A 24,406-nucleotide genomic window follows, 5' to 3' on the forward strand; every position below is an offset into this window, starting at 1 on the left:
CCTCTCTTCCCTCTACGGTGTAATTTGCTCGGCGCCCGAGTCTTCTAATCAGCCGCTCTCTCCGCGCCGCAGCGTAATGGCCGTCTTCCTGTGGTTCCCTGACCGGCTCCCTCCCTCCCTCCCTCCCTCCCTCCCTCGCCCAACGCCACCGCCGTCCCGCCGAAACTCTGTCATTTACGAATTCCTGACCCCTTCCGACGCCTCCGCTCCTCGGGCCGTGATCCCGGTGGCGAAACTCCGCCACCGTCGCTCAGAGCCGCCCCCCCCCCCCGATCAAAGGGTTCCGTTTTCTCGGAAACGCCGCCAGAACGCGCGGAGGTGGCGATCGTTGCCTAGCGAGCGTGTGTTTTCACCGCCGGGACTCACCGAGGCCGCGGGGAGGAACTAGATGTCTATATTCAGTGGAGACGGGGACCAGTTTCTTTGCCGTTCGCCACAGGGAAGCCCGACGATAGCATCGAGATCCAGCCCCAAAATTACGCCCCATAGCAACCATAGCATTCAAGTTACCCAGCAAACACGCAACGTCAGGGAGACGTTCAGATCATGTCTTAATAACGTCCGTCGGTCCAGAACCCCATTTGTACATCTGCTGGACCCCTCAATATTCACACGTCTGGCTTGGACCCCTCTAAGACGTCTGTGGACGTGCAAAACGGGTTCAATATCTGAACGTTAAAAAAAACCATTCATTCTGGCTCCTAATTGGATGTCTTTGGACGTCCGAAAAAGTAACAAATGACATCTAAAAGACGTCTTTTAGACGTGTCTTTGCTCAGTGGGTAACGCATGGAGGATCCCTTCTATGGGAAAGCTTGTCTTGTTTTCCCAGGGCCCTATAGCTGCGCTTCGCCCGTCTGATCACATGACCTCACGTTGAATTTCACTCTGTGGATCAGTCTGACCATCCAACCGTTCAAAGTCGAGTCCCAGCCGGCCTAATAATGGCCGGGCCAATCACAGCCGTTTATCTAATATGGGGTGTGTTTGCTACAGCGACTGACCCGCGTTTCGTCGCTCCGATTGGTTGTAGGTATCCGAATGCGTCCAGAGGCATTTTGGTCTGACCGTTGAAAACGCGAGCTCACATACTGTTTCACTAACGCAGAACGTTCTGGCCTTCGCCTCCTCCAGAGAGATTATGCAAAAATCCAGACCATGCCGGGCCAATCAGGGACTGCGTTTTAACTGCTGTCCCGCCTCACAATGGAAAGCAGCCCCTGATTGGTTCGTGTCCCTGCTGCTCGCTAAACAAACATGGCGGTTCCTGAAGCAACGAGTGGTAACGTTAACGTTAGAAGAATAAACGCAGCTATAAGTGCAGTTATTGCAGAAATAGACTTAATCACAACACTTAAACAAGAACAAGAGGACGCACTAGCGGAGTTTCTCGGTGGAAAAGACGTTTTTCCCGTTCTTCCGACTGGATTTGGCAAAAGTTTGCTGAACGCTGATTGGCTGAAGGTGTTTGTCTGTCAAGGCAAGTACCCCCTCCCACATAACCGCTCTCTATGGGGCGAAGGCCAGACCGATATAGCGGAGTGAAGCAGTGAGCTCGCTAGATCGGGATGGTCATACCAGGCTAAAGGCTGAGGTCACTAAGGTCATCAGAACATTTATCACAAGATCATAAAGACGGGATCATGAAAAAAACACGTCATAAGAACAAGATCATGAGAACCCTCTCACCTGTGTAGGTCCAGGGATGCAGGAGAGAACCCTCTCGATGTTCTCCGAGGAGACGTCAACATCGTCCACAGCTACGAGAACGTCACCTGGGAGACAGAACCGTAGGGAAGCGCATGGGATCATCCTACTATGACTAGCTGGAACCATCAGTCTTTTAATTGAAACAGTTATCTGTTCATCAAATGATTTTGATGAGGATTGCTATATGTACGACAATAAGTACAATGCCAATTTAGGCAGACGTGTTTGTTCTGACGTACAAAACTAATGTTTTTTCACCTGCAAACAAGCGCAGACCTCCACAGACTCTATCTCTGCCAGTCAGATTTCGACATGAGTTATTTCAGGTATTTAGCAAGTCTAATTGCTTTAGCATGGAGCAACCGTCCTAGATGAAAGCCTTGTTAAATGCTAACTCATGTGGATATTCATGTGTGGTAAAGCTCAGTTAGCATTCCTAGGGTCTGTCTGGAACACCAGCGCAAACACAAACCTCAAAACCATTAGGACACTTAAGTCTGTAAAAGTCAAGTCTACAGTTACATAGAATTTCACCTCTCATGTCACCAGGGCCCGACTCCCGTGACAAGACCGTGGAGTAGCTCAACTCCTCGGTCGTAATGTATAGTAATTATATATATTAATATAGAGCTATAATTATACTAATTATAGCTCTGCTGTATATGAAGGGGCCCAGACCATTTCCACATCAAGGGAAACATGAGACTGTTGCTACACTGGAATAATGTGGTTCCTGTCTTTCATCATCAGACTTGATAGCTACAGTATATATCTAGCGTAGATAGATAACGTATGCCTAATCTCGCATAGCCAAACCTATCCCCACGCTTTGTTGTCGTGCCAGCGCTGGAGAGAGATCTGGACTCATTACCATTCTGGGATTGGTGGAACAGGTTGCTAGGTTGTTGTTGTGTCATGTAGTCTGGATTGAATTTGATTGGGCAGACAGATTTCATCGCCACTGATTGGGAAGTAATAAACTGGTCTCAACGCCAGACCCATGAGAGTTCTTTCACCGATACGTTACATAAGCTACGCTAACTATGTTACTGCATGCTGCAGATCTCTCTGTGTGTCTGGGACACAAAAAAACTGGTGTTCAAATCCTAGCAATTCATTGGTAGCGCCGGAATCCCGGCGACACCAATCAGTAACAACTTTCGCAATCAGGCACTCCCACCCAACCTGGCTCCGCCCATCTAACCTGGGCTAGCGTCTCATTTGCTGCTACGACCTGTCACTCTTTCAATTTTGACCCTTAGACACGCCCTCAGAACACCAGCTTGGGTGGTGAAGTGGCTCAGACTATTATGTAGTATGCGGAGCGCAGCGATTCAACGTAATATCGCCAATATAGAGTCTGGAGAAAGACTAGTAATAAACGCATGACAAGGATCATCAGCAAAACCTACATCCGTTGAGTCAGACTAACGTACAGTATGCCCAATAAAATGTGTTCTTGTCTAACTGTGCTCCCTGTCTCAACTAGGGATATTAACAGATAATCGACTATCGATTAATTGCCGATAAGAATTTACTCGAGTAAGATTTGGTTACTCGATTAATTGCTTGTTCATGGAACAGAACTTTTTTCTTGGAACGAACGTTATTAGTTGGGTGAAATGTAATCATGATTTAAGGTCTGACTGCACATGAGGGCGCCCCGCCATGTAGTCAAGGCTAATTAGGATGCCGGGAAACGACACAGCGGAAGAAGACAAAAAAATGAAGCGAGCAAAGCGCAGTCCAGCGCGGGACGTTCTTATCAATTAATCGACTATCGTTTGTTAAGGTTAACAGTTATCGATGAATGAAATTCCTTGAAATTTGCAACCCTAGTCGAAAAAACCACGAGACCTCCTCTACGTTGGAATCCTGTGTGATTGATCTAAAATCAAGTTTCCGCAGAATAGAGCTTCCTGTCTCACCGATGAGAATCTGTCCGCACTTGATGGCGGGGCTGCTGGGTACCAGGCTGTGGATGACGAGCCTCTCCTCCCTCCTCCTCCTCCTCTCCGCCGCGGGGTCTCCCTGGCCGCCCCCCCGGTTCCAGCAGGGGCGGTGCACCACCCCCAGCAGCGCCTCCAGCAGGCCCCCTCTCTCCGGGGGCGGGGGCGAGGAGCCCCCCAGGCGCTTGGGGTTCAGGTAGACGCACACCTCCTTCAGGCGCTGCTGCTGCACCACCACCCCCGGCCTCTGGCCCGCCTGGTTCTTCAAGATGGACGCCGGGCGCGCCTCCTTCCCGGTGTCTTTGCCCCGCTGCTGCGGCGGCCGACGCTTCCTCCTCAGGATCCTGGCCAGCCTCTTCAGCTTGGGCTCCCCTTTGCCGCGCGACTCGGGCGCCTGCTTCCTCCCCGTCTCCTCCGAGATGACCTCGGCCTCCTTCTCGCTGAAGCGCACGTGGTTGGTGGAGACGCCCTGGCCGCCGGCCCGGGCCAACGCCGCCTCCTCCTCGCCCTCACTCAGCTCCAGGTAGAAGAGCTCGCCGTTCTTCTGGACGTCGTCCAGCCATTCCGGTTCCAGCTCGCTGAGGAGGGCGCGCAGACGAGCAGCGTTAGAAATGGGGGAATATGATGGGGGTGGCTACGAGCAGAACTTAAATTCAATATCTCAAAATTAGATTATCGGTATTATGCTTCATTAAAAGTGTACAGAGTACAGTATTAACACAATAACTTCAAGTATAGCTTTGCCGAACAACCATAGGGCTAACAGGTGTAAGGGAGAAAAAGCTAAGCTAAAACTTTACAATGTACAATGTGTTGTTCTGATACGAAGTTGTTATTGTGTCTCATCCACAGTTGGGGAGAATTCCTGATCCAAATCGTGTGGCTTTTGAGGAGAAATTGCATTTTGAGAGAGAGAGAGAGAGAGAGAGAGGGAAAGAGAGAGAGAGCAAGAGGGAAAGAGAGAGGGAAAGAGGGAAAGAGAGAGAGAGAGGGAAAGAGAGAGAGAGAGAGAGAGCGAGAGGGAGAGAGAGAGAGAGAGAGAGAGAGAGAGAGGGGGAAAGAGAGAGAGTGAGAGGGAAAGAGAGAGAGAGAGAGAGGGAGAGAGAGAGAGAGAGAGAGAGAGAGGGGGAAAGAGAGAGAGTGAGAGGGAAAGAGAGAGAGAGAGAGAGAGAGAGAGAGAGGAGCAGAGAAACATCCACACTTCCCGAGAAAGAAAATGTCCCAACTCTGCGAGAAACAGAGCCAAATAACCTTCACCCAGACATCTATTATTTTCTCCTCCTTCGTTTCACTAAATTAAGCTGCGCCGACCCTGCGGTAGGCTCTTGGAAACCACATCCATAAATTCACTGAGGATGGTGAACAGCACATATAATTATTTATGAAGGTTAAGTTTCCAAATTGGAAACAGAAAGACATTTCCCCAAACTCAGAAAAAAAAGAATAATCAGAAAGAAAGCAAATTGTGGTGGAATGTTGTTCTCTTTTATACTTTGTTTCTTTTACTCTTGCATTCCTGATTCCCCAAACTTGTTATGGTAAACAAAGGAAAGGGGGATTCACAATTAACTTCGCTGTGTGCATCAACATCAACAACTGTAAAATGTGTAACTCAAGCTGCCTCGGTGGTCAAGTAGAGGTTTGTTGTTGATGCCTTCTTGCAACAACAAATGCGTTTATGGGCCCCGACTCCTTCGGACAACCCCCCTTTCATTACATGCACGGTTTATACGGCATTGTCCTTTCGCTGTAATATTTGAAGTTGTTCTTCTTACTCTGAGCAGTCGGAGTCACTGTAACTTGAGGCTGTGGATCCCCTATCGCTCCCGTGGTCGAGTCCTCCACCCTCCCGGTCCTCTCCCTCCCGGTGCTCGCCCTCCCGGTCCTCCCGGTCCTCGCCCTCCCGGTCCTCGCCCTCCCGGTCCTCGTCCTCCCGGTCCTCGTCCTCCCTGTCCTCTCCCTCCCGGTCCTCCCGGTCCTCGCCCTCCCGGTCCTCCCGGTCCTCTCCCTCCCGGTCCTCGCCCTCCCGGTCCTCGCCCTCCCGGTCCTCCCGGTCCTCCCGGTCCTCCCGGTCCTCGCCCTCCCGGTCCTCGCCCTCCTCCCTCGGCGGCTCGTGCGTTCTGACGGATCCGTGGGAATCTCGAGACGCCATTGTTTACATCGCACGAGCGGCGCGACGGTACAGAATCCCTCTTAACGGGTCGGTCAGGTCGGTCTATGGAGTTTTACTTGGACGGACGTTGGCAATCTATCGCCATGTTACCTCCATACGGGTTCTCTTGCTGTACCACGTGACTCTAAGTAGACCGGTGTGGTTGGTCAATCGTTGCGTTGCCCCTAACAACAGCGAAGCTTCCCGTCCTCCGTAGAGAAACAGAACCACCTCGAGCGCGTTCGACACAACTCGATACACGTGCAACCAACTACCTCGTTGACTTTTACGATCAAATGGTACAGTCACTGGTTCAGTCACTCAATAATGCATTAAGTGCAGAATAAAACTCCCCTAAAGTTCAGTTTTTCCCCCTTTGGGGACTGCAACAAACTACGTCAGGGGAGGCACTTATGTCATTAAAGTGTCAAAGGAAATAAAATTGCAGATACAGGAGGCAACGTAATACATATTATATGAGGCAAAAGAGATATGCTATCAGCCAACTACTCTGCAGCTACATAGGACTCATTTTATTCGTCAAAATACCTGTTGTGAATCTTAAGTAGCCTACTTTCCAACGAGCTTGATGCCCTCTGAATAGATGGGTGAGACTTTTGTTTTGCTGGAGGCCTCCCTCCCTTTCTAACTGCACGAGGTCTTTAAATCCCCTCTGGCATTCGGGGGACTTGTGGACAAAGCAGTCAAACAAAGCTGCAACGAATTAATGCACACAGCGAAAATATAAATAAACGAGCACTGATGCAAAATGAATAGCGTTCACTATAAAGATACTGACCTGTACAAAAGCACACTGCGTATGGAATCAAAGTCCTCTAAATTCTTAGAGAATGGTCTTCCATCTGTGGCAATGTTAAACATGTTTGTGTCTCATATTTTCACTGACGAATGAGCTCTGCAAACTCCATAAAGTATTTCTGGACAATGCACTCAAAGAAATGGGGCATTAAATCCATTTCTCGACTGAAATCCACTAGTGATGATCAGAGAAAGTTTAGTTCGGTCAAAGGCATTCTTCTATAAATCTGAATGGATAAAGTCCTCTGATCCGGGGAGAGTAACTCCCAAGTTCAGACAAAATCCAACTGCGGCAGAAAATTCATCCCCGATTTCTCACGCCAATCACTGAGAAGAACGCAGCTCCCCACCCCGGTATCCTTCAGAAGACGAGAGGAAACTGTGCTGAATGACTTCTCCAGACCCACACAGCACACAGCACACAGCACACAGCACACAGCACACAGCACACAGCACACAGCACACAGCACACAGCACACAGCACACAGCACACAGCACACAGCACACAGCACACAGCACACAGCACACAGCACACAGCACACAGCACACAGCACACAGCACACAGCACACAGCACACAGCACACAGCACACAGCACACAGCACATGCTTGGTGAAGCGAGTCTGGTGCGCTGGTCTGGCAGGTGGGGCAACGAGCGCCACCTACTGGGCGAGTCTGCTTTTGTCAGAACCTCAATTGTAATATAGATTATTTAATAATCCCCGCGAGGGGGAATTGGGTGTTTCAGCAGTTGAAAAAGTACAGCAGCAGTGGGGGAAAATTGTACTGCAGAATAAAAAATATACGAATATACTTTAAGCAATATATTGAAATAAATTAGGCTTTAATAAAGATATAGCGACAGTAGCCTATGCTTAAATATAGAACATACATACATACAGTCTGTATAAATATGTATACTAATACTCAAATATACAAGGCTACATCCACAACACCCAGGAGCGCCCAGGCACTGTTATGGAGTCGGATGGCACAAAGGAACGCCTGAACCACTCAGTTTTGCCCCTGGGTGGGATGAGCCTGTGGCTTGAATGTCATCTCCACTCTAAAATGAAGTTGTTTAATCAGTAATACACTTCATAAACACGTCCAGTAAGTTGTCATCATTGTATAGACCTACAGTGACCAATTATATTCTATAACATATTCAGCACAATTAATCTGACACATTTCTGCATTTAGAATCATATTGTCTTGGTACCTTCCCCCTATAAACATGTTTCAACATTAATTTTCAACATTATCTGAAGCTACCACTCTGATCATACTCTTCTCCTCCAGATCTCCGAAGAGATGAGGAACGGTCATCAAAGACAGACCCGCTGAGATGACCCAGCAGGTCTGCCCGCTTCGCGCTCAGAGGAGAGTATCAATCTCGTCATCGTGAGTAGCGAGACTGAACACTTTAGAAACGCATCTCTCAAGTCAGGAACTATAGAAATGATCCCTGAAAGTATAGTCTTACTCCCTGCTCCATCTGGGAAGGTCTTGTATCGCGACCATATGAGCGACAGTCATGGTTATTGAAACACATCTAAGATACACCGAATACAAAGCGAAAACGATCAAATAGACAATGTTAATTTGAAAATGGGACTTTGAATAATAAAACACGCCATTTAGACGTGATTAGATTGAGAGAATATACTAAATCAATGTGGATGTCCCCCAACATGATATAAACATTACGCCCATACTTTTCTTTAGACAGAGCAACGCCATCTCCTGACAATGATTCCGGTGTTTGATGTCAGAATAGTTAATAAAGTAATATACAACGTTCAGTTATTTCATTTACCCACAATGCCCTATGTTGCATACTATTACTACAATGGATTTCATTGGTACACAGGTAAGCACCGTCACCAAATAACTTGTTTTCCCTTTTTACTTTGAGATTAATGTCTCTTAATAACATTTTTGTGGAAAATAAATAGATATCTGACACTTGTGTTTATCAAAAGTGACATTTGAAAGAATGGAGGAATATTTTATTTGATTGACAGCTGCAAACTAGCGACTAGCATGCTAGTGGGCGTGCATCAGTGTTAACTGTCCGACTAGACAGAAGACTATCATAATAGTTCCGGTTTCCCTCACCTCGCCCATTGCCTTCTATGATAATTCATAACTGATATAACTACTACCAATGTCACGGTGTTTTAATGCATGTGTGCATATTTGACTTGGAAAGTAAATCACAGATAAACTTTCGCAAACAGTTGTGCACTTGTACGATGCTGCATGCCTAATCACATGCCCTGGGTCGTATAAATGCTATTTTTTTCAACCTTTTTTTATCTGGTAGTTGAGACAAATTGTGCATGGTGTGCAAACAGGCCCACCTGTGTTAACAATCTATATACCGTACGACTAGACTGGACTTTTAGGGACCAGCGGACCAGTCAGATTGAATCTCCAACACTGGCCTCTGCTGCCCTCTCCTGGCACACATATGCATGCGTTGGTGATTACGTCATACACGTGCGCCGTAACAACATTGACTACACATGAAGGGGAAATCTTTTCAGAGGTTGGCTGATTTCATCCTTTGATTGCACTAGTCAGAGTCCGAAATTGAATTACACGAATGAAACACTGACACGTGATTAGGAGGAATAAGGAGGAATATTTTAGTTATATTACTGTTAATTAGATTAACGAATTTTAGAGTTGCTCAATGGACAATGACGATTAAGAGTTTTTGCTCAATGAACATCCATTATTATACCAGTAAGCTTGCGTGCTAAGTAAAGCATGTATGGAATGTATGTATGTATGGAATTCAACATGATACTGTATTGTAATCTATCTGTCTCTAACGGCATTTACTTGCATGATTTGCAGCAGGTAGCTCATGTTGATTTTCCTTTTTTGATTTAATACAGGTGATGGCAGTGACCATATGATACTAGCTGGCACTGAAGAAGATAAAGTGGGGATTGGTGAGATGAGTGTAACACCCCCAGACCATCACAGAGACCAGTTTAACACAGCTTCTGGGATCACAGAGGAGCTTGGCCTGCTTCACATTTACCTGGACACAACTGAGACAGACCACAGACCGGGCAGAGATGACACACTCCTGTCTGTGAGTACCGTCACACCATGCTGATTATTTACGTCATTGAAAACGATGCCCTCACTCAGTCTGAGCAATAACACTTTGGACTTTCTTATAAAACTCCATCTGGGTCTATACCAAAACATTATATTTAACAGAAATGCATTTTTTTGTCATCTACATGCATTCCCCTAGTATTATCTGACACAGTCAGCCATTTTTGATGATAACAGTGAACAGCTTTGATATTACCTTTCCTTGTGTCTGTGCTTAAGTTGTCTGTGTCTTTTCTGCCTGTCAAACGATTAGAGAAACGTCTTGAGGAAACAGCGACGCTGGGAGAGGAGACTAGCAGCGAAGAAGAGCAAGAGGAAGGAAGAGAAGACGAAGAGGAAGCAGAATCGCGAGCAGGAATCTGGTGAGATTGTGCTCACTTTTCTCTGGGGACTTGAATGTTTACTATTGGTGAGTTTCTTCATTGTCAGCTTAGTTGTTCTGTTGTTGTTTTTTAAACAGGCACTGATGTGGACCACCCACAGCTCAGCAAACGTGTCATTAAGGCAATCACCAAGGAGCGTCTGACTGAAGCACAAGCTAACGGACCCAAACTGTGTGTAGACCTGAGTATGACAGACTGCATGTCAGACAAGGTTGGTGATTGACTTAACCACAAGTCAAGCTGAATCACCAACACTTGAACAGGATCAAACTCTGACTAACAACCTGTGTTGATTTCTTTCTTTTTTTTTCATCCTTTTGTTTTTCCTGATTTCTGTGTGACCCCTCCCCCCCAGGAAATATGCCGGCTTGCTGGTCAGATTAGGAGGCTGTACGGATCCAACCGTAGAGCTTCCCGCCCGTTCCACCTGTACCTGACCCCCATGAGGGAAGACAGTCGTCTGTCCAGAGAGTGCCTCCGCATGAACGACGGCTTCCAGAACTACCTGGTGAGTAGGGCTGCACGATATTGACAAAAACATACATTGCAGCAATATACTTTTTTTGAGAGATCGGGTGAGAAGTTCAGTCATCCGGGAGAGACTCAGGGTAGAGCCGCTGCTCCTTTGCGTTGAAAGGAGCCAGTTGAGGTGGTTCGGGCATCTAGTGAGGATGCCTCCTGGGCGCCTCCCTAGGGAGGTGTTCCAGGCGTGTCTGGCTGGGAGGAGGTCGCGGGGTAGACCCAGGACTAGGTGGCGGGACTACAACTTCGCACTGGCCTGTGAGCGGCTAAAGATTCCCCAGGCAGAGCTGGTTGATGCTGCTAGGGAAAGGGATGTCTGGCGCCCCCTGCTGGAGCTGCTGCCTCCGCGACCCGACCCCGGATAAGCGGATGAAGATGGATGGATGGACTTTTTTTGCGATATATATTGCGATATGTAAAACAAGGCGTGGGAGCCCCCGATTAGTTCTCGTCATCTTCTCTAATCTTGCTAATTGCTACCTGTGCTGTCGCCAGGCTTGATGTTACATCAGCCTTTCGGTAGCCAAATGTCAGACGTTGACTTTCTTTTAACCACTAAATCGTCCCCTTTCTCTGTCATTTTCATTTTATTCGACTTGTGCTCGCCTTCCAGCGGGGCGGGGCAGGGCTGCTGAGCATCATTTAAAAACTCTACTAGACAATTGCGATTGGTCTGAATCATTCATGTTATCTCAGACAAACTACCGTCCTTTTGTATCAAGCAGCAAAAATGTTGTATCATGACGTGTTTGAGTTTGACTACAGGAGAAAAATTGCAGGCCCAGCGATATGACTATTGCGCAAGTGCACATTGCAATGACGATGTGTAAACGATATATTGCACAGCTCTCCTGGTGAGTGAGAGCCTCTCCTGACCACAAAGACTGATTCACCACCGCTGCGTTACTTTTCCCGTTTCACGGGAATTTAAAAAAGAGTGTTTGTCTTCTGTCCGATCTCAGCTGGACGTGACGGACCAGAGCTGCCTGGACCTGTTTCCTCCAGAAGACATCATCTACCTCTCACCGGACGCTGAAGAAGGTTGGGCCGGATGTTTCTGAATGGAGCTCTGTGAGGATTGTGAGATGAAGTGATCGTGTCACTAGTTCACCATTACCAGCGGTTCACCATTACCCAGCGGTTCACCATTACCCAGCGGTTCACCCTTACCCAGGGGTTCACCATTACCCAGGGGTTCACCATTACCCAGGGGTTCACCATTACCAGGGGTTCACCATTACCCAGGGGTTCACCATTACCCAGGGGTTCACCATTACCCAGGGGTTCACCATTACCCAGGGGTTCACCATTACCAGGGGTTCACCATTACCCAGGGGTTCACCATTACCCAGGGGTTCACCATTACCCAGGGGTTCACCATTACCCAGGGGTTCACCATTACCCATAACCATAAAAAGACACGAGACAGGTTCACAGATATCTGTGTCAAGGGGATTTGCTGCTCACACTATGCAATTTTGCTTCCTCTGTTTTCAGCTTTGGAGAGACTGGAGGTTGACAAAGTGTACATTCTTGGTGGGCTTGTGGATGAAAGCATTCAGAGGGTAAACATTTATTCCAGTATTATTTAAGACGTAAGGATCAGGGCCATATACAGGCCAGATCTGGCACTTGTGGCTTAGTTCTGGCCCAGATCCGCTTGCTATCTGGGATGGTTGTGAAAGAGACTGGTCAATGAAAGTGGTTCCTAATTGACCTGTGGAGTAACAGGGATGTTCGTTAGGGCTGCACAATTATGACAAAAGATTATAATTGCAATTATTTGCTTCAAAATGGTAATTGCGATTAATAACCGTGATTAATATTGAATATATAATATTAATATATAATAACCAAAATGCTCCCAAATCAAGGACGTTGATCCCTTTCTTGTTACTAACTCACTGACCTCGTTTTCGCTCATTTTCTCACTACTCACGGCTGCAGGTACTCTTGTGACACTGGTCTTGACCTACTGCTATCTGTCTACTCAGTGAAATTGCTGCGCACAGCGCACTCAGCGGGAACGCGTGTGATTGGTCAGACAGCATAAGCGCCTGTGATTCGTCCGTGTCCTAGCACACTCAATTCAAAGCAAAATTATGAATCACATTAATTGGGGCCTTTTGCGATTAGGGTTAGACGCCAGTGCTTTGACGGCAGATATGACATGGTTGTGAAAGAGGCCATGTCTTATCTGCCGTCAAAGCACTGGCGTCTGATTGGCCGGTTAGCACTTCCTGCCTGTTTCTCTTCCCGGTGATTGGTTGATTAGTGGATGCTTCCTGTTTCTCTCCCTGTAGAAGATGTCCTACCTGAGGGCGAGGGAGATGAGTGTTCGCACAGCCAGGCTGCCCGTAGACGAGTACATGGTGAAGAAAGACAATCCCAAGAACTTCCACTCAAAGATCCTCGCCATCAACCAAGGTGAAGAGCACAGCACACGTTGTTCATGATGGAATCTGTAGAATCTACTTTACTGGTATTTACCAACCTTTATCTAACACGGCGGATTGACTGAGAACTGTTCTCTTTTGCAGCAAATGGTCTTGGAAAAATAAGAAAACAATGTAAACGCATTCATGTATAGTTGTAAACGGGCTGTGCAGAATGGTCAGACACAGATCCCCCCCCCCCCCCCCCCCTTAAAAAAAAGTGAATCAATTAGTTCCACAGAGTCTGTGTTCAAAGATATCAGTGTCAAGGACTATGAAAAAACATTTGATGACTTGATTCTGAAATCTCACCTCACCTCCCCTCTCTCTCTCTCCCTCTCTCTCCCTCTCCCTCTCTCTCTTTCTCCCTCTCTCTCTTTCTCTAACGTTTCCAGTGTTTGATATCTTGTCAACATTCTATGACACTGGCAGTTGGACCAAAGCGCTGGGGGCTTGGTTTCCATTGGGGAAGGGTTTTGTTCTGGCATCTGATGCTGCTAATGTTCCCGTATCAGGTCTGGACATGAACGCCACCATGAACACTAAATAACTTTCAGTAGGAAAAAAATCTTATTTTTATCAACAGAGGGTTTGTGGTTTGTGTGTGTGTGTGTGTGTGTGTGTGTGTGTGTGTGTGTGTGTGTGTGTGTGCCTGTGTGCACACGTACAAATCTGCACTACCATTGCAACTGAATCTGTGGTGCGCTGGTTGAGAGGCTTGATGACTGAGATTGTATCTTGTATTTTCCAGAGAAAAAAAGTGGAGGATATTTAAATTGTTTATTTAAAATTATTTTTATACTGTTAAAACATTTCTTATGACATTTTTAATTCCATTGTTATGATTATACTTTGTTTTCAAAAGCATCCGCTGGGTGGAAGCAAAACTTGTCTGCTGGCTCACTTGTAACATTCCTTGTGTTTTGTTTTTTATAAGGTTCTGTTGAATAAAAAACAGATGAGGGAAAAACTGGGAAAACCCGATTCCCCAGAATCGTCTTTGACACTTTATATTTATTAGTTCCCACGCATTCCTGAGGCTTGGTTTTCACATCACAGGCTTGAACGGTTTGAGACGTGTTAGTGCAGTGTAAACAAAGAGTAATAATATTTATCAAATGTACAAGATACACACAAATAAATGCTCAGTATGATAGAATGCTGTTTATACAGTAAATTGGGAGTATGCAGGGTGTGTTTAGGACAGTTCGATCAGGTCAGTTAGGCGAGGAAACCCAGAATGAAATTCAACAGGAATGCATTCCTGGAGGCCTACAGTAGCAGATCAAAGCGCTTGGTGTGAGACTGGATTATATATTCGATATATGTAGGCCGAGGTTAGAGAGTCACACGGCTGGTGGCAGCCTGTGGACTAATGCTACTGCTACGCTAAAAGACACGAGTCCAGTGTCTGGGAATCAGGCCCGTGGGAAACAGACACTTCGACGCGATCGACGCGATGTCCAGTCCACAGTCTTTATCCTCGGCGGTGTTCAGGGCTCCGGTGTTCCTCCTCAACCTCGCCTGAGCTGTTGCTCAGCCACGTAGCGGGTGAGCCTTTTCACCCAGTGGGTCGCTGGATCCAGACAGATCTTCTCTCCTCTGGCCAGACCAGCTCTGCAACACAATTCACGAGCACCGTTAGGATGAGCCAACTCTCAGGAGCATAGTGACAGCTGTTTAGGCTACAGCAGCCACGTCTCATAGCCTACTCGGCGAATCTGATGATATAAACGTGTCTATTTAGCAGCTTTGATATTATTGGATCGTAATTCTTGGATAAAGGTTAAAGTCCCACACACCTGAGTGTGTGAAATTTGTTCTCCGCATTTGACCCATCATCCCCTGGGGGAGCGGTGAGCAGCAGCGGTGCCGCGTCGGGAATCATTTGGTGATCTAACCCCCCAATTCCGACCCTTGATGCTGACTGCCAAGCAGGGAGGCAATGGGTCCCATTTTTATAGTCTTTGGTATGACCCGGCCGGGGATTGAACCCACAACCTCCCAGTCTCTGGGCGGACACTCTACCACTAGGCCACAGAGCCGTAGCCTGTTGTACAGTGTCGGTCAGTCAAGTTATTATCGCTGCGGATCGACGTACATGACCTCGGTGGTCTGGCAGTGGGGGCCTCCGGGAAGGATCTCGATGCTCTTGAGGCTCTCCGGGGGGACCACCCTGGTCTCCAGGCCCATACAACGACAGTGGCTGAAGTCTCGTCCGATTGGCGGCATCCCTGGGGGGGGGTGTCAAACGCAAAAGCGCCGTTAATTCAATTCAATCTTTATTTCAGACAGTCCACAGGGAGGTCCATAGCAGTTTACAACGATGCAGGCTACCGACCACGCGTGACGGCTCCAAGTCGTGACACGTTCTTAACAAACCTGAGGAATCTCAAACACGGGTCGATATGATGCAGAAGATGAGATAGCATACAACTTATTCTTTGGAAATTGGTCTTTGGTCTCAACACGGGTTACAATAACAAATCACACAAAAACAGCACTAACAGCACACTCAGTCATATTAAACAATAGTAGGCCTACATAGACAAGCGTGAATTAGCCTACTGTACAGCTAGAAACACATAGGCCTACATGGGCTACAACACAATACATACATAATTGTTAGCGATAGGCACGTCCTCATATTCAAACACAGCTTCCAGCAGCTACAGACTGTTGGGAATCAGTGTAAAATCGTGGTAGGCTACCTTACAAATCATCGCTGGTCTGTTTGGAGTTAGAAACCATCGGCTAGACATGCTATGGGTTTCCAGAGAAGGGTTTCCAGAGAAGTCCTCCTCCTGTGCTCCCTCGCTCCTCTGACTGATAATCCGATTCCCTACAGGCGATCTGCTGAGCTCCGCCAAGCCTAGACCTCCCACACACATTCATTCACGCCTGTCTCACCATCCCTTTTCTACATTTCACTTCAGTAAACTTTACCGTCGCCTCGCTCACCAACGTTCTACTGGTGTGGTCTTTGAACTTGTGAATGAAAGCCTGTATGGTAATAATGAGTAAAATGAAAACAAACGATACACTATCAAACCAAACAAGAACCTGAACCTTACCGTTGCCAAGGCTGAAGGAGATGCCCATAAGCGCCAGCAGAAGACAGAACTTCATGGTGTCTGGCGGTGGTTAAGAATGGTGATAGTATGTAGATGTTTCTAGAAGCACAGTTCCCCTTCGCTGTTTGACTGCCGGACAACTTCACTATTTATAGAGGTCACAGTCATGTGCTCACTAACCGCAGGGATTTTTTATTAAAAAAAAAATCCCATATGTATTTGTGTGTGTGTGAGAGAGATGGTGAGTGTTTGTGTGCGTGTTTGTGTATCAGGAGGCAGTCATGGGACCTGAGACCCCCAGTTCATGGTCTGAGCTGGGGCCTTTCTGAGGAGGAAGCCACTGCCGATCAGATAGCCTCCATCGTTAGGGCCGAGGCATTAGGTCAGCACACACAAGTTCCTGATTCATATATCAACAAACAACTTTATTTGTCATATGGTGGGTCTTGCATGACACGCAGTGATGAGGCACACACACACACACACACACACATGCACACACACACAGACACAACACACACACACACACACACAATGACAGAAGTGTCCACCGATGAAAATGTTCTCTGGTCTTCACCCATCCTGTTGTCCTACCCCCAGGGGCAGCTGGGAGCAGACAGAAGGCAGGGGACGCGCCCGGGGGCCAAACTCAATAACATCTGGGCCAAACACTAAGGGTTGTTATAGTTTTGTAGTTGGCTTTTAGGTCCTACTGGATTGTGTGCTGCTGTTTTTTGTCATTCACTTTAAATTGCTACTATTTAATGAGGAATGACAGTGAAATAATGGCACGAACCGTTGTAAACAAAGTGATTTTAAATGCTGGTTATGACTCAGATTGCAAAGTTGCAGAGTCACTGGCGGAAAGAGGAACCTGTAGTTGTGCAGGTCAACTGACACACACGACCCCCACAACCGCGGCTTTCAACGCTCGGGTGCCGTCTAGACGAAGAGCTCGCGAGATCAGGATGGCTTCACGAGGCGAGTCTAGACCATGAATGTATAAGTCTAGACGCACACTGTTTTTCATAGTAGACGTTCATAAACATTTGGTAGTTCATAGTAGAAGTACATACACTTTTTGTTTTCACGGTAGAAATGTTTTCTGTTTGTTTTTCACGGCGCGCAGCGAGCGTAGCCAAGTTCAGTTAATGCGGCAGAGTTGCGCATCCAGACAGCAAGCCAGAGACGCGCGCCCTCAAGCTCAGGTGCACGACATTCACACACACACACACACACACACACACACACACACACACACACACACACACACACACACAAACACACACATTGCATGTTGCTATTGCTGTGTAAATTACTCTGCCCCCCCCCCAAGCAGAGAACTGCACCAAGTCAAATACATTATTCATTCATTAATCAAAATGAATTTGAGTATTACTGACTAAAGTAGGCTACATATACTTTATACTATATACTTTCACAGTAAAAGTACTTTCGGACGTACACTTTTTGTCTTTCAGAGGAGAGGGACATACATTTGTAGTCTTTCACAGTAGAAGTAGACTACAAAAGCATCCTCTCTTTCACAGTAGTGAAAAATCTAGGGAGAAATGTCTACATCTACGGAGGCTTACTGCTATGTATTTGATTTAATGTGTTTGTTTGTTTTCACGTGGACACTGTGTAGTCGATAGAGTGAGGGAGACAGCTGCTGCTGCTGCTGTGGCCGTTCGGGGTAGTGGGTGTCAAGAGGTCACACTTAGGCCACAGGGGGGGGCCTCTCCTCTGGGGTATTAATGACACTCTCTGGGATTAATGATCTCTATGGGACACTATAAACAGACAACCCAGACTGACAACCAGTGGTGATTGAGATATCATGTTAGGGTGACAGGCGACACATCTGTATGGTCACTCCTCCACCAATCTAGCTTCCCTAAACGGGCAGGCCTAGGCGTGGGGGGTGGGCCGAGAGAGCACTATTTAACATCTCAACCAAACCTTGAGACTTCGTTTTGGAAACGGTAGGCAACTCGGCCGGACAGATTCGCTTCTCCCAGCAGGCAGACACGCTGATAACAGCGTACTTCACATAAGCCGCATCCAGCAGAGAAGCAGGGAGAGAGAGAGACGAGGGAAACATCCCAGTGTTCCATGTGATTGTATCTTTGTACAATCATCTGTCGCCGCTTCCAATCCCGTGTTGGGTGATTTCATCAATGACTATCACAACAAGAAGGCTATTAACATTGTGGTTCATAATTAGATGGTGCTGCAACTCAGAAGCCAACAGTAGAAAGACAAACCTTTAGTCTTTCACAGTAGGACACAGTAAACATTTAGTCTTTCACAGTAGGACACAGTAAACATTTAGTCTTTCACAGTAGAAGGACACTGTGGTGATGCTGAGTCGGACTGCGAGGAATCTGGGTGTGACCCTGGATGACCAACTGTCGTTTTCCGCACGTCACATCCGTCTCACGCTCCTGCAGATTCATGCCATACAACATCAGGAGGATTCGCCCTTTCCTCACTGATGAAACGGCGCAGGTGCTCATCCAGGCCCTGGTCATCTCCCACCTGGACTACTGCAACTCCCTCCTTGCTGGGGCGCCGGCGTCAGCCATTAAACCTCTGGAACTTGTCCAGAAAGCTGCTGCTCGCCTGGTGTTCAACCAGCCCAAGTTCTCCCACACAAACTCCCTTCTCCGTTCCCTACACTGGCTCCCTGTAGCAGCTCGCATCTGGCGCTATCCTACAGGGCAATGAAAGGAACAGCCCACCCTACCTCCAGGCCATGGTCAACCCCTACACCCCCTCCCGACCGCTACGCTCTGCTACCTCGAGGCCCCTGCGGTCGATCGGCGCGGTCACGGCTCTTCTCTGTCCTGGCCCCGCAGTGGTGGAACGAACTACCCACTGACGTCAAGACAGCAGACTCGCTGCCCATCTTTCGCCACAGGTTCAAAACTCATCTCTTAGCACCTATTGTTTTTGAGATTGCTATTCTTGCACTTTGCCTTCAGCACTAGATTATGCTCTTAGTCACTTGTTTTAGAAAGGAGATGCACTTGTGAGTTCTGGCAAGTTGTAGTACATTGGCTTTTCCAATGTTAAATGCAATTGTTGTTAGTCGCTTTGGATAAAAGCGTCTGCTAAATGACTGTAATGTAATGTAATAATAAACCTTTAGTCTTTCACAGAAGGACATGAATCTTTAGTCTTTAGAAGGACATACACTTCTAGTCTTTCACAGTAGAAGGACAGACTTTTATTCCTTTTCCTAATGATTTTTAGGGCCTGTTTTCATAATCTCACACAGCTTGTTACATAACATGTACCAACAGTACAATGTTCCATTAAGAAGACGCATCATAGAATCATTTTATAGACAAAAGCTTTATTCATAAGAAGGACAATACAATAGTAACTTTGTGCTTAATATATTGTATGCCCACGTCAACAATAACTTTTAAGTGCTGTATTCAAGTGCTGTAATTCAAAGACACCAAAATAATTATATTGCTCATTAAATACTTCACATGAAAATACAACAATAAACCTTCATTGTATAGCTCCAAATATGATTAAGACAACTTTTGAAGAACAGAATGGCAAATCAATATGGTTAAGAAATGATCTTCTAACAAAGTATAAAAAATATGCTTTCAGTACAAACTTCAATATGATAAACAACGTATCAGAATTTAATAACATTAAGTATAATAATAAAATAACTATAATTTAATGATGAAAAAGATGAGCAGGAGCAGCATCATTATGGACAGCATCAAGCACCAGACTGGGACGGAAGTGCTTCTCAGACCTGGTAGTGCTTCTCAGACCTGGTAGTGCTTCTCAGACCTGGCCTTTTTACTTATTCTGGAAGCTGTAGGAAAGAATCACACAATCTTCAGTTTTTAAATTCCAAAACTACTATTGTTCGTTCAGAAACTGTGCCCTGGTGTTGTTTAAATGAGCTAGGTCCACCCAAGGTTAGAAATGTTTCACTCACCTGACTAGCTTTATGGCAAATGGACTCGTTGGGTCCTGACATACTAAATCTCCACTTTTCAGCTTAATACTGTTTGGAATAAAGGAAGGTCGAGAGAGAGAGAGAGAGAGAGAGAGAGAGAGAGAGAGAGAGAGAGAGAGAGGGGCAAGAAGTTTCACAGTGTTAAGATATAAGTTAGACATAACCAGTACCACATTAGTTGATGGTAAACTTTCGATTCGAATCTGGGGATTGGTGGGTGGGCAGTGTGGCTACGCCATGCCCCGAAACATTCTATATCCAAAACACTCTATACCCAAAACATACTATATCTAAAACATTCTATATCCAAAACATTCTATACCCAAAACATACTATATCCAAAACATTCTTAATCCAAAACATTCAATATCCAAAACATACTATATCCAAAACATTCTATATCCAAAACATACTATATCCAAAACATTCTATATCCAAAACATTCTATACCCAAAACATACTATATCCAAGACATTCTATATCCAAAACATTCTTTATCCAAAACATTCTATATCCAAGACATTCTATATCCAAAACATCTATATCCAACCCAGAGGTCACAAGAACTGTATATGGGGTCACAAGCTACATGACATATCTGACCTCCAGTACCTAACACCTATAGTATATTCAGAAAGTGTAGCCAGGTTTGTTCAGCGACTCACATGAGTTCCATCCTGGAGCAGTGCGAGCGCGGAGGGTACAGTGTGAACGACTGGATCGACGTGATCTTCACTCTTCCTCTGTGGACCCCATCCAGAGAGCACACACAGTGAAGATCCGTGGGCCTCCCTGCGGGAGAGGAGAAGAGAGGAGAGGAGAGGAGAAAAAGGGAGAGAAGAGGAGAGGAGAGGATGAAACACACTCTACGATTGACCCACAGATTAGCATAGAAACGTCGCTGAGAAAGATCACTTGCCTTCGACCACGGAGAGGGCAATGCAGGCCAGCAGGGCGATGGATAAGACTACTGCTTTCATGATGTCCTCAAACTCTTCCTTACGCCAGACGATCCTTTCGAAGTGTCAGTGAGTCGGTGTGCTGAGGATACGTCTCTCTCTCCCTCTTATAACGGGTCTGGAGCAGCAGGGGTCCTCTCTCCACGCCTCTCTTCTCAGACGGATGTGGCGGGTTTGCGTCTGCGGTGGCATTCTGACATCCTCTTTCATTTATCACCCCACTCCGCGCGTGAGCTTTTCCAGAGAAGTTGTGACACTGCCGCTCCCATCGACCCCACCCCCCGACCCCCCGACCCCCACCCTGCAGATAAACTCTAGTTCCGCACGGCCCTTTCTCTGGTACTCGTTTTTACTTGTTACCCAAATCACTGCTGCAAATCTGTAACAACGCGTTGTTCATGCGTAAGTCATCCGGTCTCACCCTCCCACTCCTGCACAAGCACACCCACGGTTCACTGCTAACTACGCTGGGATCATTCCAAGGTATCCGGGTCATAAACTGAATGTTGCAACATGCTGGTGTGAAGACACCACTGGCGTCATCCCAGCAGTGGAGTCCTGCTCTTCCAAATCAATAAAACACAGCACAGCTGTCATGTTGTTGTTCTTCACCTCATCGATGATCCTCCTTCTTCTTCACCTCCTCGATGATCCTCCTTAGGGTTAAGATCTGAGTGAAGGCCTCCCCTCTCCAAAGCCATTCTGGTTCTCTCTCAACTGAGGCTCGATGGCGCTCTGCAGCCTGTTCAGTATCATGCGGTTGTACATCTTTGCAATGATACAGGTCATTGTATCACACTGCAGAACCTACTCTACAGACTTGACAAGCTGTAGATACTGGCATTTGTAATAGAGACATTCAAATAAGTGTATTCTCTGATCAAGACATTGACATAGGAAATACTGATTTTGTTTCTTGACCTGTGTGTTGTACAGTAGGGCAGCTGTCTCTGTTGTCAGCCCTGATGTACCCTTTGGGAACCCTAAGGTTCTATCCAGGGGTTCTCCCTCCATAGCGGGGAGGCAGCATTTAGTGTCTATGGCCCTCGCCTCTGGACCAGCCTGCCAGAGGGGCTGAGGGCACCACAGACTGTACGGACTTTTAAAAGTAAACTGAAGACGTATCTTTTTAGCCTTGCATTCTAGTAAACTCTGTCTCCTTTGTATTTTATTAATTATTATTTTCTTTTTTTTTGTAGTATTGTTGTATTATTGTGTTCATTTTTATATTGTACCCTGTTGTTTATTTATTTTTTCTCTATTGTCAAAGCACTTGCTTTTGTGTAAGAAAGGTGCTATATAAAAGTTGATTTGATTTGATAGTGCTCTTTGATCATGTCAGTATTGGCCCAGCTGTTCCTGGAAGGAACAATGTCTCACTACTGTCTGTGAGTCATCATCATAGCTTTACAACATGAATCATTTGAATACACTTTCTAACAATGTAGTATATTTTTATACTGTATTACATCAATACATTTGTATTACTCTCATGTAGTAATCATTTTATTAAGAATAATGAATCAACTTCACTTTAGGTAGAACTGTGTTTAGTTTAACATGTGGGTTACAACAGATGTCCAGTCCTGAGTAAACATTCCTTTGTCCCTGAGTCAATAAAGATAAGACTCTGAAGTCAGTTCCTACAGTTGTAACGTGGTCCTAGACACAGGAAGACCCAGCAGCCCCCCGTGTCCGAGGAAGGGGGGGCAAAGATCAGCTGACACCATTGACCATTTAGAACTTAGTTGAACTGTTTGTGATCATGTTTATATCCCTTGTATGCAAAGTTGTTTGTCATGTGAGACCTGGCCTGAAGCCAGGACATATAAGCTGGCCGCCTCGTGAAAGAAAGTAGTAATGCCGAAGATTTGACCTCGTGTAAAAGGCTTGCTCAATAAATTGATGATTCGACGTTTTTGGCCTCCTTGAAGTTCTGTTCCACAAGAAGATGATGCATCCAAAATACACTGCAACAGTTCACATTCATTCATCTGTCTTCGTTAGGTAGCCTACTGTAGGTACTGTATCAAATCAAATCAAACTTTATGTATATAGAGTGTTTCATACACAGAGGCAGCACAATGCGTTTCAGAGAGAAGGGGGGGGTTCATATACAGTATATAATGAACTCGTCAACACTGTAAATGAGGGAAACCTCAGTGCTTTACGAATATAAATAAAGGTTTGAACAAAAAGAATAGTTCACCAATTTGAGCCAATACAGGAGAACTGATGTCTGGTGGGAAATTCAGTGGAAGTTTGTTTTCAATTGTTCTATTGAAACATCCTGCATCCTACATCTACAGTCCTGTAGGACCTCTAGTGGCAGAATTGAGTAGGCCTACAGCGCCCCAATAGTCAAACAAATTGAATGAACTCATTTTGATCACGTGTACGTAGGTGCACAGTCAAATATTGGACTTGGGGCTAAAAAATAAGAGAGAAATGTATTTACAACTTTGATCCTCAGCTGCCCCCTCTACCCCCGGGCTCGGGACCGAGGGGCTATCCTTTTACCCCCCCGAGCATTCCGTTGGGTCTGTCGGACAGGCAGAGACGGACTGGGTGAATATTTCATCCCGGGAAATGTAGCCCCCCGTCTGGGCATCGATGAGCGGATTGCGGAAGCGTCCGACGCCGGTCCGGAGGCGGTTAAGACAGAGGATAGGGCTCCAGAGGTGACTGTATAGCTCCATTCAGGACCAGTCTCTGGACAGTCCGTGTTTTCCTACCGAGCCTCACACACATGAAACACAATACTACCTAGCGTGATCCGGGAAATACCGACCCTTACATCCTTTAGTAAACAGTTGAAAATATGAACACTGGAAAATCAAAACTGTCCACATTAAAGGAGTAGTAAAGGAAAAATGCATGTTTAGCCCTGTTTTAAGGTTACTTATGATAATTTACAATGGTTCAGATCAAAACGTTGACAAAACTAACACTTTTGAGAAAGTCTGATAATTGCTCTACCACCGTTAAGGTCATACAATGGATGTGGGTGGGCACCTTGAAAAATCATTCAAAAACATGTTAAACTCTCGTTTTCAAAGACAGCTCACCCAGGGGGTAATTGGTGTCTGTTGGTGTTCTGACATCAAATTCGCCGCAAAGTATGAATCCTGTAGGATTTTATTGATCATTTGATGAAATCCATTGACTTGTATTGACGCGACCGTTGTAGATGTGTAGATCAATCCGCAGAGGGGATTCAGGAAGCGGAACTACTTCCAGAGTTGGGGCGTTGCGGAGTTCTGCAGG

General features: G+C 46.2%; 2 protein-coding genes across 2 annotated transcripts in view; one reads left to right on the plus strand and one right to left on the minus strand.

The window, feature by feature from the left end:
- Nucleotides 1-6,693, minus strand: part of intu (inturned planar cell polarity protein) — a gene marked incomplete at its 5' end in the record, with an annotated part of 22,743 nt that extends 16,050 nt beyond the window's left edge. The window contains 3 exon segments of the mRNA XM_084451778.1: nt 1,690-1,775; nt 3,639-4,237; nt 6,611-6,693. Of these exon segments, the coding sequence (XP_084307904.1) occupies nt 1,690-1,775; nt 3,639-4,237; nt 6,611-6,693 (768 nt within the window).
- Nucleotides 6,694-8,480: 1,787 nt separating this feature from the next.
- On the plus strand, nt 8,481-13,659 carry trmt10b (tRNA methyltransferase 10B; the record flags this gene model as incomplete). The annotated part of the gene is made up of 8 exons (XM_084451550.1): nt 8,481-8,501; nt 10,023-10,131; nt 10,230-10,363; nt 10,508-10,660; nt 11,637-11,715; nt 12,172-12,239; nt 12,978-13,101; nt 13,505-13,659. 8 exons carry the CDS (start codon nt 8,481-8,483, stop codon nt 13,657-13,659), a joined length of 843 nt encoding a protein of 280 aa, XP_084307676.1.
- Nucleotides 13,660-24,406: the final 10,747 nt, after the last annotated feature.

The sequence above is a fragment of the Borostomias antarcticus genome (assembly GCF_949987555.1).
Source record: "Borostomias antarcticus genome assembly, chromosome: 17".
Taxonomy (NCBI): domain Eukaryota; kingdom Metazoa; phylum Chordata; class Actinopteri; order Stomiiformes; family Stomiidae; genus Borostomias; species Borostomias antarcticus.